The 15571-nt window shown below is 27.6% G+C and overlaps 1 protein-coding gene across 1 annotated transcript; it reads left to right on the top strand.

Moving 5' to 3' along the window:
- Positions 1-1858: 1858 nt before the first annotated feature.
- Positions 1859-9176, top strand: LOC123266780 (venom metalloproteinase 3-like). Its single transcript, XM_044731182.1, has 6 exons — positions 1859-1903; positions 1957-2417; positions 2487-2632; positions 2696-2854; positions 3730-3846; positions 9010-9176. The coding sequence occupies exons 1-6, from the start codon at positions 1900-1902 to the stop codon at positions 9173-9175; spliced, it is 1053 nt and encodes a 350-aa protein (XP_044587117.1). The 5' UTR covers positions 1859-1899; the 3' UTR covers position 9176.
- Positions 9177-15571: the final 6395 nt, after the last annotated feature.

Below are 15571 nucleotides of genomic sequence, written 5' to 3'. Positions count from 1 at the left end.
CAAATGCATATCTTGACATTAGAATAAAAATAATTTTAAAATAAAATATTTACGTAATGTTGACATTTGTTAAAGTTAGTGCATCGTGAATTTTGCCAATTCAAAACTTAGCCACGCGAATTCAGCCAATAGTAAACTTTGCGATTCATGAAATAACTGAATACTAAATTTTGTTAACAATTAAAATAGCCGTTTGTAAACTCAGCGGCTTATAAAAATCGCTTTCACTGATGACCGCTTTCAATTGATTTCACCGAGTTCAAAATTCTGGGCAACCTTGTGTCAGTATATATAATTTTTAAAAATAAAAAAAAAATATATTTTTATACATGAATGTGTACATAATTGAATAAAAATAAAAATAAAATCTTTTATTATTACACAATACACAAGCCTCCATGATTTATTCCTTACAAGAATTTTATTTATCATTTTCAGCTCCGTAATATTCTTCGTAAGTAAAATTTCGGAAAATCAGTTCTCGGCTGACCTGTTGTTGAGAAAAGGCTTTTGTCTTTAAATTTTATAGCTTCAGAAATATCATAAATAAATATATAATAGATAAATTGAAAAACGTTAAAATTTAGAATTTGCGATTTTAATAAGCCGCTGAGTTTACAAACGGCTATTTTAATTGTTAACAAAATTTAGCATTCACTTACTTCATGAATCGCAAAGTTTACTATTGACTGAATTCGCGTGGCTAAGTTTTGAATTGGCAAAATTCACGATGCACTAATTTTAACAAATGTCAACATTACGTAAATATTTTATTTTAAAATTATTTTTTATTCTAATGTCAAGATATGCATTTGTTTGTTTTTTTTTTATTTCAGTTTTTTTAACGACTTTTTTTTTACTTAGTCGTATTTAAAAATATATTATTCTATTAATGTCAATTTTTAAAATTCGCTCGCTTTACTATCGAGTTTATTAACGTTTTTCTTTTTTTTGATTGGTTGAATTTTATTTTATGACATTTTAAGGTTGTTACAAGTTTACATTTTGCATTATTTTTATTAATCATTATTCAGTATTCTCTTTTTTAATGATCAACTCATTTTATAAACGGAGTCATTTTCAGTTTTAAAAGTTTTTAGTTTACTAACGTTCAAGTTTACAAACGGCTATTTTCTAGTAAATTTAAAAACACACTTAAATTAATGTCCACGATTGTATGTAATTGTATATGATTATATATAATTATTAAAAAATACTGCATCCAATTATATATTATTATATATAATTATATGTATGTAATATATAATTATATATAAGTAATATATAATAACATATAAGTATATATAATTATATATAAATTTTTTTACCCGGGATGTTTATTTTGAATAAAAAATGTTACAATTGAACAATTTTTCCGTATATTTTCAAAGTACTTGTGTTGTTGTCAATTTTTTACGGAATGAGTAATTAGATTATCTTAAAATGTTATTAAAAAGTGTTCAATATGTTTTAACCTACTTGCGTATCTTTGAATGCTTACAACAGTCATTTGATCGATAGCTGGAAAAAGTGATAACCGATAACGTTAAAAATTAATCATTTTTAATCAAAAGTTTATCATTTTTATAAAATAAGACCATTGAATTAATTACTTTCCCGATAAGAATTTAAGTCAACTAAAATTCAATGATTGTCTTTAATCTACTATTAAAATTATTACGGCATTCATATAAATGTGTATATTTTCTAACAATAATCACTAGAACAGTGATGAAATAAAATTTGAATAAAGATAAGCTATTTATATTATTTTATTGACTGCCTCAAATAACGTCATAAAAATTTCATTTCTTAAACTGTTTATCGTACAAAAAATTCTTGTCAAATTATCGAATAGTTTACTCCATACGGAAAAAAATTACAAATTTTACTTCAAAAATGAGTAAGTACATATTTAATTAATTTTGGATTGATTAAAAAATTTTGTTATTTTAGATTATCTGATGCTTGGAATATTTTCAATATTTACAAATATTATGCTGGTCGTTGCTGTTTCGATGAAAGGAGTACACAGTAGATCGAAAAACTCTGTCATGGTACAAAATATTCCGCTGGAAATATTTGATAGGACAGTAAATTTTAGTGACAGATCAGGAATTCTCGTTGGTCCAAAAACTCCCATTTATTTATTGAGATCCAGGTTACCAAATTTTAACCAACATAATACTGGAGTAAGAAAAAGAAATCGGCGTTATATTAAAGAGAAAATAATTCCGATTCCTGATATTGTTTATCCGGAAATTTTGATAATTGTCGACTATCATCTGTATAAAAATTATAATCGAAGGACAATTATTCCTTATTTATTGTCATTTTGGGACCAAGTCGATTCAATTTTTAGTTCATTAGAGAACCCAAAGTTCAAATTAAGTATTGCTGGAATTATTATCGCTCAGGTAAGCACAAAAATTAATATACCGTAGCATTAACTAATAATTGTCTAAATAAACAATTCAAAATTTAAGGACAATAGTGTTTTTGAATCCTTCATTCCATCGAAGTCATCAGAAATTGATTACAAGGATGCGAAAAAAAATATGAATTTATGGCTTTCTAGGGCAAGAGAAGCGATTCCTTTTGAAAGTTATGACACTTACGTTATTATGACTCGGTAAGTTTTTATTTCCATACATACGTGATTATATTATTTTAATGAAACGCATAATATTTTTAGAACACGAAATAAGGAGAGTGGTAATAAGCGAATTCTGGGAATATCAGGTATTCAGACTGCTTGTGTTACTCCGGAGTCGAATCATGATCTCGGAGGAATAATTTTTACCCCGGGTGGTATACAGGGTACTCGGACTGCTGGACATGAATTAGGTCATATGTATGTTAATTACTTTGATAATTGTAAGATTGAACGATTTTTACTGTATATATGAGAATGAGATAGTTCCTTTGACCATTCCCGAGTTAAAATTTAAATCATAGATTGAACGTATTGGACGTTAAAATCTTTATTTGAACTTATTGAAAGTTAAAAACATTAGTTGAACCAATTCAAACCAATAAGGAGTGAAATTAAGAAGTATCAAAACTATTCAGATAACTACATGCTTTTAAACGGAAGTACAATAAAAAATTTTTTCTTAATTCTGTTAGGCAGAACTCAGTTTTTTGGTTGAAATTCTACCATCTGTTCGATGAAAATACTTAGTCCGAATTGTTTACTAGTGGAATGGTTTCCAAAATGTTTTTTTTTAAGATATATGGCTATTTAAGAAGACTACCAAGTGTTTAGTTAAGAACCAGTAATACTTGGAGTATTTTTGGGTACTCTCACAACTAGAAAATTTGGCCTTAGAAGCTATCAAGCTCATTTTTCATTCAAAAAGAGTCTTTCAGACGTCAAATAATCAACTAGAAAGATAATTTTGAGTATGTGAACAACAATCTTTATAACTTTTGATTTTTACTATGGATCATACATTTTTTTAAAACAGTTTAATTTATTCTTTTTTGAAAATGTTAAATCTATATTTTTTACGTCCAATACGTTAAACTGACGTTTTAAACCTTCAAAACGTTGAGTTAACAATTTGAACGTTCGTTACGTTCAATTAACGTTTCTTACGTTCAATACTCGAATTTATGGTTTGAACGTTCAATACATTGAATCTACGACTTAAATTTTGACTCGGGTTGCAATTTTAATTAACACTTTACTTTAATTATTAATTACTTACTTACCAATCTCTCCAGATTTGGAGCGGAACATGATAAACCCGATTGCGGAAAATCGTATCTTATGGCAACTTTTGATGGAAATCCTACTGATTGGTCACAATGTTCGATAAACAGTTTCCACGAGTCTCTCAAGTGAGTATTTTTATTTTGTTTAGGGTAAATACCCAAATAGATGGACGGTTAAGCAAACTCTCATATTCTATCAAAAAAACAATATAGGAATATACAGATAAGTTGTGATAAAGTAAATTATATTTATGTAGTAATATATAATTAACCAGGAAAAAATAAGTAAAACTTCGTAAAACGTTGTAGTAATTAACAAAAAAGAAAAATGTAAGAAAAAGTCCTAAACCCCAGTAGATGGACAGTCAATAACAATAGATGGACACTACTTACAAGCGATATTTTCGATTCATTATTTATATCAGAAATAATTAATTTATGAATTCCACTAAAAAATAAAGCTTGATTAAATTAAAGAGAAAAGGTGATAAATCGGATGGTAATTTTCAAAATACATCATAAAGTAATTTTATTAATTTTCAACACGTGATGCTTTCTCATGTAAAGTAACATAAAAAATATATTAATATAAAGAATACTAATAATTAATAAATTATCAATATAAATTTATAAAACACAACGTTAAATACGTTATGTTGTCTTCTTCTTCCTTTAATAGGTCTGTTCTCTTTTGCTTTTAAATTTCCTTCTCTCAATTTTCTCTTTTATTCAGCGTTTTCTTTTTTCTCTTCAATTTCTTCAATAATCATAATAATACTTTCATTTCCAGTACATGTCTGTTTGCTATAATCTTTACTCTTATTCTCACATTGATCCACCAATAAAATTAAAAAAAAAAAAAAAAATAAGAAAATTCATCACATAAACTTAATGTCCATCTACACAGTAAAAAATTTAACATAAAATTTTGTGTAGATGTTTTATAAAATTTATGTTAATTCTACACAAACGGTTTGTATTGATCAATCCATCCATTTTTAACACACTCAAGTGTTAATTCAAAAGTAAAACTACACTTTTTTAATGTTACTGGCCAACCAACACAAAATTTATGTTAAAGAATTCTTCATATATAGTCACGTATGCCACACAAGATAGACATGTAAATGTGATAGCCTCAACGTCATTTTAATTTGGTGGATTTTGATTTGTGTCATTACGTAAAATACTTAAATGCAGCTAATAAATATACAATTGTAGTGTATAGCAATTAGAAACTAAGTAAATAAAGGGTAATTTATATTAAAACATCCGATAACAGAATTGTAACCTTAAAATTCATTACAAGGTTAATGTCCTTTCTAGTGTGAATCTAGAAGACAGAATAAATTTTTAAATTATGAGGAAATAAATAAAATAAGAAAAATTATAAATTTTATGATTATGAATCTAGCAGACATGTTGATTTTTTTTTTGAAAAATTATTTACAAGTTAAAAAATACTTAAAAAAAATTACACGAATAATTCTTCAAATTTTCTACAAGTGAAATTTTTTTTTTTTAATTTTTTTGTAATAATTTTTTTCATTAAAAAAAATTGTAAAAATTTTCAGATGTCGGCTAACTTAATTTTCATTTATTTTTTTGAATTAGACAAAAAAATAAATAATTGAAATTAATAAGTTATTAGAAAATAAACTTACAGTTTTTAATTTTCTACATGTGCATTTTTCCTTTAATTTATTATTTTCTAGTGCTCCTGTATTTTTTAATCACAAAATATATATATATTTAAATTATTAGTAAAACTCACATATTTGACAGTTGATCTGAGTAACACAAAGAAAAAGTTACAATCAACACTTTATTTGTGTTATGGATAACATTTAAGTGTGTAGAAATCCGAGAATCAGCCAATGAAAGTTTTAACATATTTTTGTGTTACTTTTAACACAGAATTATGTTGATTTCATCAATACAAACAGTATGTGTAGAATTAACATAAATTTTGTGTAAAAAAATCATCTACACAAAATTTTATGTTAAATTTTACGAAAATTTTTTTACTGTATATTGGATAAAGGTTAGAAAAGTGTCACCAATAGATGGACACTAAATTCTATTATTTCTTTTCGATTTTATCATTAAAATATTATATTTCTAGCTTTGTTAGTGAAATATAAGCGTACTTATATGTACAAATCTTACTTTTTTTATTATTTTTAATAATAATAACAAATAATGTTCACCAGCTATCTGTCACACGCTTACTAGTGGCGGCGCTCTCGGAGCAAAACCTCGAGACGTCCAATTTAAATAATTTTTTTAAACTATTGTTATAAATAAAAAGTTAAAAAAAAATTACTTTTCGCTCTCAGAACTACTTGTAGACATAAAAAAATATAACGACTTAAGATTTTTGTTCTTAAAACTAATGTAATTGCTTCTACACGGAAAGAAATACATTGCGGATATCCCTATGTCGCTACAGGGCATTGTTATAAGTCCTATAAGTATAGGATTATCTACTATACTGTATGGTACCAGAATTTTTGCGTCTATTACAAGGGCGCATAGTAGGTTTGACGTGACAGCATTGCCGCCAGCCCCATACTGCATCGCAGATCTCGCAATGCTACTAGTTTTTCCCGCAATGCTACTAGTTTTTCCCGCGATGCTACTTGGCGCGACAATCAATAACTCTATCGAATTACGGCCAATATTTTATGGGTACAACTACTATACCGACATAAAAATTTATAAATTAGTAAAAAGAAAATAAACGTGTGTTTACACGTGTAACGAGTATAAATATAATAACAAGTATAAATATAACGCAATGAATAAACGTAATAAATATAATATATTGTTTTGATTTTGTTGAAATAGTAAGTACTATCATGAAATCAAATACATCTAATAAATTAATATAATAAAAAAATCATGAAAATAAGTAAACTAACCTAAATTTATGTGATATTTTTTCTAGGTAAGAGATGGTATTGTTTATTTTATTCAGATTTAAAATTTTGTAGTTTGACTCGAAAAGTAATCGCTGGGAATGGTAAAACTTACATTCCAAAACGTTGGATTTAATATAAATTCATTATTTAAAAAAAAAAAAGTATTGTAATATAAGGTAAAAGCCCCAATTATTGACGCTATAAGAGACAAAGTTATGATTTCATTTTTTTTAAGCAATCAAATATAAATATCGATGAATTTTGTTTGTGGTAATGTCTTCAGTAATGTTTTAACTAATCAATTTCTTTTTTTAAAATGATAATCAGTGATATTTACTAATTAATTTTAAATAATTAAATATATGATCTGGATACACCAATTATTGACGGGTTAAAAAACTGATTGATCTAATTATTGACGTACCGTAACCCCAATTATTGACGCCCCTACTGCACATGCGTCGAATCATTTGGTTATATTGTTATTTATCAAAAACTTGATATAAAGTAATCAATATTATTAAAGTTAATTAATAATAATTTCTATGAATGAATAATTATTATGAAAAATATAACAATTTATTTAAAAACTTATTTAACACTAAAACACGCCGAGTTATTTGACAGTTAAAAGCCTTGAATATAATCGCGTATATTACGTATTTTATACTTAAAAAGGCGTCATAGCGCTGTCGACTGGCTGTCAATATGGGATTCACCATAAAATTATGAATTGGTTATTGACTCCCATTATTTAAATATCATAAATCATACAATTAATTTCGATTATTTAATTTTATAAATATTTCATATATTGTTAATTAAAAAAAAAAAAAATAGATCATATAATTACATGAAAAAATTAATTTAAACTCGGCAGTTAAAAATGCTTTTCTAACCAAAGTTGTTAAGAAAATAGACGCTCGTAAGCTGATTTGATGAACTGGTGCTAACTTTATTTTTTTTTAATAATTAATATTTAATATTTTGAACTGAATGTGATTTTTTTCAATTTTTTAATTAATTAGAATTTAATAAAAATTTATTTGATCGTTATTCTTATTACAGATAATTTAATATATTTAAAAATAATTTAAGGTGTCAATATTTAGACCCCCGTCAATAATTGGGGCTTTTACCTTATGTATAATAATTAGAAATAAAAATAAATTAAAAACAATGTTTATTTTAATTGCATACGCCAAGTTTTTCATTTTTCTCCTTTTACTAAATAATATTTAACTACTTAGAAATTAATTGTTACATTAAATTAGTTTAATACAAAATTTTTAAATATTTTTCATTGAACACACTGATAGAAGGATTTCTTTATATTTAATAAGCTTAATTGATGGTTAATAAATGATTTTTTTAACATCATACGATTCAATAAATATTTGTTAACAGGTAACAAATATTTATTAACAGTTAATAAGTAATTTGTTTAGTACGATGTATTAACCGTTAATAAATATTTATTAATAGTTAATGAATATTTGTTAACTTTTGAAAAATATTTATTTAATATAAAACGCATAAATAGCAATTTTCTTTTGATACTTTTCATAACCTTATGGCTAGAATACATGATATTAATTTAATTCTTTAAATAAATTAACGTTTTTAATATTTAAAAATATAAAAGATAATTATGAGCTGTGATAGAATTTGGTATTTTATAATAAACGTTATTATAACATAATATAATTAATGTAAATAATTTATAAAGATGATTTTTATTTATAATCAATCTTTATATATATCATATGACATTGCAGGCGAAACAAATTTACTCAACAAAATCTTTATTAACTGTTAATAAATATTCGTTAAATATAAATAAATATTTATTAACTATTAATAAATGTACTTTCCTCCCAAATAAATATTTATTTAATGTTGAAAAATATTTATTAAAATTTAATAAATTAAATAATTGTTTTCAAATAAATTAAATTATTAATAGTTAATAAATCCTTCTATCAGTGCATAACCTATTTAATCAATTGAACTAACTTTGTTACAACTCCAATATTAGCATAAGAGATATAACAATAATGGATAGACTGTTCTGCCAGGAGCATCGTAAATGTCGCCAGTCACTATGGGTCTGACGCCCATAGTGACATTGGCGCATCGGCTATAACTATTGTCGATGTTACTATTCCCACCATAGCCAAATCATCTATGCTGACGATTTTTTATCCAATGAAAATCTTCTAAACCATACAGTATGGTGTTCACACCCATAGTGACATAGTGATATCCGTAATGTATTTCTTTCCGTGTAGAAATAATATCTGTCCATCTATTGGGGTATTTACCCTACCTGATAGGAATATTAGTAAGTAATTTGATATTTCAGGCAGCAAAATTGGACCTGTTTATACAACAAACCTGACCACACGAAAGTCAATAATCTTGGTGTCTATGAAATTTTTGAATCATTTGAAAGAGAAATTGAAAATAAAGATTTCTTCACTGTGCTGATGGATGATGAAAAAGAAACATTCAATTTAAATGAAAAATGATTAAACCGAAGGAGTTGCAGTACCGAATTCCTGATTACAGGAAACTGATATTAAACCCTAAAGAAATAGATCCGTGGAAAGATATAAATATTTACCATGAAGGTGATAGTATCTATGTTTATCAAGGAAGTAAACCAAAAAACATTACCCAAAATCAAGCACCACCGATTTTGGATGTCTCTTATACGGATGATTATCAGCTGAAATTTACAGACGATGATTTTGAACCAGAAAAATTAGTTTTGATTTATTATCGTGACAATAAGCTTCACGTGACGCAAAAAAAAATTCCAAAAAATGAATATTTATTCGACAAAAAACATTGGAAAGATTTGAGCTACATTGGATCTGACCGGACGATTATTTTTCTTTGCCCAATGACTACCATAATAAACTACGGGCTGACAATCAAGCATCGTGATGACCTGATTTATATTTATCAATTTAAAGAACCTGATTCAAGCGGGCGTGAATATGAGCCTTACACTGTAAGATATTTGCCTGATTTAAAAGATTTGGAAACTGATGGAGAAGAAACAATTGATTTCAAAGATAGTTTTGAGACAAAAATCACGCGTAAGATAAATACCAGCGACTTGAATTCGAAGAAATTGGTGCTGATAGGGTTTAAAAATGGTCGTGTGATTGTTAAGCAAATAACGACATCTTTTGAGAAAGATCAAAATGTATCAAGTTATTACAAAAATTTATAAATAATAACCGCAGATAGAAACACGATTTTAGTGCATTCAAGTAAAATTCCTAAACGAAATGAAATTCAGATTCGACATGATGATGGTAAGATATTTGTCTGGCAAGGATCTGATCAAATTCCTGAATTGAACATTGATAGACCTGACATTGTGGAAATTTTAAATTCTGATTATTTTGATTATATAGATTATTTCAATTGACTTGAATTTGAGGAAGGTAGAAATGAATAAAAAATCAATTTGAAAATTGAAATGTAGTAGCAGTATTTTTCTGTCATATATTTTTGATTGTCCGATTAATTCATGATAAACTTATTTGCGGAACTATTTTTGAATTATATTACAGTCAAAAATTCATTCAAAATGAATTTTACTATATACATTCCATTTTTTTTCTACAATTTTAATTTACAGAGGTTAAAATTTTCTTACTAAAATTGTAACAGAAGTCTCATACAATGGCACTATTTTTTATACAACAGATGCAGGTTTGAAGATGTATTGAATAATATTATTGATTAATTTAGCTACATTAACACTCAACATATGACTAAGCATATTAACAAAAAAAGTATTTTAAGATGATACATTTCTGCATTAAACTACCCTTTCGAATACTCTTAGTTGGGATCTACACAGAAAAAAAGATTAACTTGAATCAAGTAAATAATTTTGAAGAACTTCATCTTCTTGATTTGAGTAGAAAAATTTTTAAACTAAGAAATTTTTCTTGGTTTAAATAAATTTTACTTTATTCTTGAATTTTTTTTCTTGATTCATCAAGACAATGAAATTTTTCAAAATTATTTTCTTGGTTCAAGAATTTTTCACTTGATTCAAGTTAATTTTTTTTTCTGTGTAGGTTATCTAAATTCATGAAAACACTGAATGATTATCTAAAAATTTTTAGAGAGATAGTACACTTGGATAATTTTCAATTAATTGATCTAAATATTTGTAGGCTTTAACAAAAGCAATTTGTTAAAGAATCGATGTCATTCATAAGTACCATTAGCGTTTTAATAAAACGTGAGACATTTAAAAAATTTAATTATGATATTTCTGTACTATATAATTTATAATATGAATGTTATAATATTTTATAAAGAAAAATTATTCTGATGAAATCAGAATGGTACTCCATTATTATAACGATGTATTATGAAAATAATTATTTTTTTTTTTCGATATTGTTGCATTTTTTATTATTTTAAATAAGCAATCTAATATATTCAATTCTGAAAAATATTTCTGTGGATATTTTCTCTTCGTAAATCAAATTTTTTCTCAATTTCGTGAATATCCTTTTTCTAGTAAGAAAAATTTTTAAAAATCTAATTAATTTCAGCTATAATGTTTTGAAATGGAACAGCCGCATTTGACAAAACTATGCAATTAAGTCTTTGTTGATCCAGCTTAAATACGATCTCATTGAGATCCAACTCATCAAATTAAATAACCCGAAAAAATTAAATTTAAAATCAAAAAGTGATTCGTCAGAACTTAGAATTAGATTTATAAATTCGTATGTTTGTAAAATAATGATGCTTGTAAATTTAAAATAATTTATCTCATAAAATTCAGGGTTTCTCAATACAAAGTCAATCACAGACTTTAGAAGCTACAGCGAGATGTTAATATCGATATATAACCTCAAAGTAGCAAAGTAGCCGCGTACTTACGCGCGAGATACCTCGATGGTGTTACGACGAGCGTGTGGGCCACCCACGGCGCCATCTTATCCGCAATCTCTCCACAGAATCCCCAAGATATCCAAGCAGTGTGTTATACAGAGAAAGATAAAGCAACAAATACGTATAATATAAGATATAAGAATAAATAGAGAGAAGAGAGAAAGATATATCCGAAGAAACTGTACTGCATTAAGTTAAGAGAGACCGAGAAAAATACGTAGCCCGTACTCATCTTCTCCTGGACGAGAATCACTTCCAAGTCACACCACGCGCTCGCTACTTCTCAAGTTCCATATCCTGTTCTCCAGCAACTAATGTACTTCTCCATACCCATGCCCATGATACTCTCTGCAGTATTGTTTTCTTACCACACGAGCCAGAAGCTATCGACTTCTTCTTCTTCTTCCTTATTTTCTTCTTCTTTCTTCAGAAGAACATGGATAAGGCGCCGGTCTTGCGTTTTATTTATTTATCACTTTTATTTATTTTTATTTTTAGATTTATTATTTTTATTATTATGCATAATTTATTTCTTATTGCATAACAACCTAGAGACTTTATATGAATGTAAGCTGTATTTATCATCTTATAAAAAATTATATTTTTATATATTATTACTAACAACCTGCAGTTATTTTGTGACTACTGATAATTATGAATTATGAATAAAAAACTTTGGTTTAATGATTTCATGATATTTTTAGTCACAGTATACATAGTTTGACTGCGTTTGAAATAAATTTGAAGAATAATAATGCTATTTCAGGATCAATTATCAATAATTTAAGGGACCAATGTGATGGAACAAACTTATAGAACTAACAAATTATCACAAACTCCAAAAAGTTAATTTATTAGGTGTACAAATAAGTTCTACCCGTTTTTTGTAAAAAAAAAAAATATATTTAAAAATTTTAAATAAAATACAAACTTTAATCAAAATAACCACCATCAGCATCTACTACCCTTAATCCCATGGCAATAAAAGGCTTGATCTTTTGACGAAATGAAATCATCTATTGTTTTTTGCATTTCGTTTTCATTTTGTAAGTGTTTGTCAGCCAAGTAATTTTGCAATGACCGGAATAGGTGAAAATCACACGGTGCAAGGTCTGTTGAATACGCCGGGTACGATGAAACTTCCCACTGTAAATCATTTATAGTGTGGTGGACGATTGAACTTCTATGAGGCCTGGCGTTATCATGCTGCAGTATCACTGGTCGAGGTTTTTGTTCCGCAAATCGTCTTTTACTGTTGATTTCATCTGCTAATTTTTTTAATTGACAACTGCAGCGTTCTCCAGTAACGGTTTCTCCTGATTTGAGTAACTCATAATATAGCACGCTCCACTCATCCCACCAAATACAAAGCAATATTTTTTTTCCAAAAACATTACGTTTTGGTGTTGATGTCGTTGGTTGTCCTGGGTCTACCTAATGTTTTCGACGTTTAGGATTCTCATAGTAAACCCACTTTTCGTCCCCTGTTACAAGTTTCTACAAAAAAATTTTTTTTTTCTGTCGTGAAAGCAACGATCGGCAGGTGTCAACTCGTCTCTTTCATTGCTCTGGGGTTAATTCATGAGGTACTCATTTTCCTTCTTTTTGAATCTTACCTAAAGCATGTAATCTTTCAGAAATAGCTTGTTGAGTAACGTTTAACTTTTCCACAAGTTCTTATTGCGTTTGTGCAGAATCTTGATCCAGTAATTCTTGCAATTTCTCGTCACTGATTATTGAAGGCCTTCCAGAGCGTGGTTTATCATTTAAATTAAAATCTTCGATTGTGAATTTCCGAAACCATCTTCGACAAGTACTGTCATCAATAACACTGTCACCATAAGTTGCACAGATTATTCTTTGAGCTTCAGCAGCACTTTTTCCTTGATGAAATTCATATAAAAGACAATGGCGGATATGCTAATTACTTACCTCCATTTTCAACTGAATAAAAAAATATATAGAACGAAGATTAATACATTAAAAGTTTGATGAATTTAAAGAGTACAAACAGCTGTGCATGTACATATACGTATTCATAGCTAACTTATAAATAGCTGTTAGATAACTCCATCTTTGAAAAACGGGTAAAACTTTTTTGTACAGCTAATAAAAAATTGACTATTGCAAAAAAATACATAAATCCATTAAAAAATCCAAATTTATATCGATACCTATTTGATGTAACTAAATTCTCTATAGAAATTATTTCTGGGCATATACGACCATATCTGGTCTGATATCGGTATATAAAAATATGAAACCAGATGTCTGCTAATATAGTCTAATATGCCTATAAATGGCTAATTTTAATATCAGGTCATAAATAGGCAAATGTGACATTTCAAAAATACATAGATTTATCAGAAAATTTTTAACGAGTTTTTTTTTTTATTTGCAAAAATGACAATTTTTTCGGGATATTTTATTAAAAATGTCCATAAAATAATGATCAACATCAAAATTAAAGCACATTCTTCTTTTCATTACAAATACTTTTAACCAGGGTTTTTTTTTTTTTACCCGCGAGTACGTAAAACTGTGTGTATTCTATGTTATATATTGTATGTAGAGTGATATCCTCTCGAATTGTTGGTGGAATGGTCTACTGTCGAAGAAATTCCCCAAGAAAGAATTAATATTTATTCCCGCGAAAGCTCAATATTTGTCGGAATTATTCAGTTTTATTATTCTCTTTTACTTTCTGTAATTTTCAACAATTTTAGTTACCATGAGAAAAACTTTGATTTTTTCAGCTAAAAAATAAAATTGTATAATATTTTCAACACATTAATTTCTTGTCATTGCTCATTTTTTTTCAAAAGAGGGTTTTTCTCTCAGTGTAATGGTTATTTTTTTTTTCAAATGAAAAATATATTTACTTATAGAAAATTAGTTTTCAATTCATTGCCATATTCCGTCCTCATCCAAATAATCTCAGTATCTCTGTAAGCATACAACCTGAAGGTATAAAAAATGAGAAGCAGTTATACAAGAGATTGGTTGATCTTAATAATAGAAGCTACCATCCCGCAGTATATAGTTAGATGATATTTAGTGAGAACTCATGTGTACACCTGTTAAATATCGGTGATCGAGGATCAAGCAGACCTCATCCTCTTTCGTCTTCTCTCACTTATTCACTTCACAACACATCTTAACCCCCTCCTCGTATCGGCGTTCCACTTCACCGTCTCATTCATCTCCCTCTCATCCTCTCCATATTGAAAAGACACCAGATAAAAATAAAATCCGAGGGATCTTGAAGGGTGGTGAGCACAACATGGCCGAGTGTCCGGTTCCCTTTGTATCGGCTACCTGTCTTGAAACATCCTATTCCCGTTCAGAATCACGCGTACCTTACTCAAGTACATCAGCCGAATGAAAGAGAGAAGATTCAGAAATAAAAGAATTAAGAACGGTTAAAAAAACTTTATGCGAGACCCTTTGCCAGATCCTTTGATAGCACACACATTCTTGCTCGTTCATCAGATATTTGATAGTTTAACAAAAAAGTCGAACTACAGTTTTTAATTCATTTTTTTTTGTCATAAGTTTTGAAATCAAACCAATCATCGATAAAAATGAAAATTTAAAATAAACATCACACATTAACTAGGTAATTAGTATTACCTAGTTATACAAATAACTGAGAATTTTTATTGATTAGATCGAAGTGCACTGAGAAAAAATATTAGGAAAACGGTTGACCCTAAAGAAAATCCCTGCAACTTCCCGCTAATACCATACTTAAGGGGGTATTATGGTCTAGAAGCCTAAATTTTAGGCATTTTTCAAACTAACATAAAAAAAAATGAAAAACATTTTTACCATCCGTTTTTTTATATGATCTTTATTGACATTTCAAGAATATAAAAAACAATTGAAAAAAAAAAAAAAATGACAAATTACAGGCTGGTGAAGTAGGGGCTACAAAAAAACGGTGCACCCTGGTTGACATGATTTCAGCCCTTGTAGTAATCTGAAAC

This window comes from Cotesia glomerata, linkage group LG6 (assembly GCF_020080835.1).
Source record: "Cotesia glomerata isolate CgM1 linkage group LG6, MPM_Cglom_v2.3, whole genome shotgun sequence".
Classification (NCBI taxonomy): domain Eukaryota; kingdom Metazoa; phylum Arthropoda; class Insecta; order Hymenoptera; family Braconidae; genus Cotesia; species Cotesia glomerata.
This window is presented reverse-complemented; position numbering and strand designations above follow the sequence as displayed.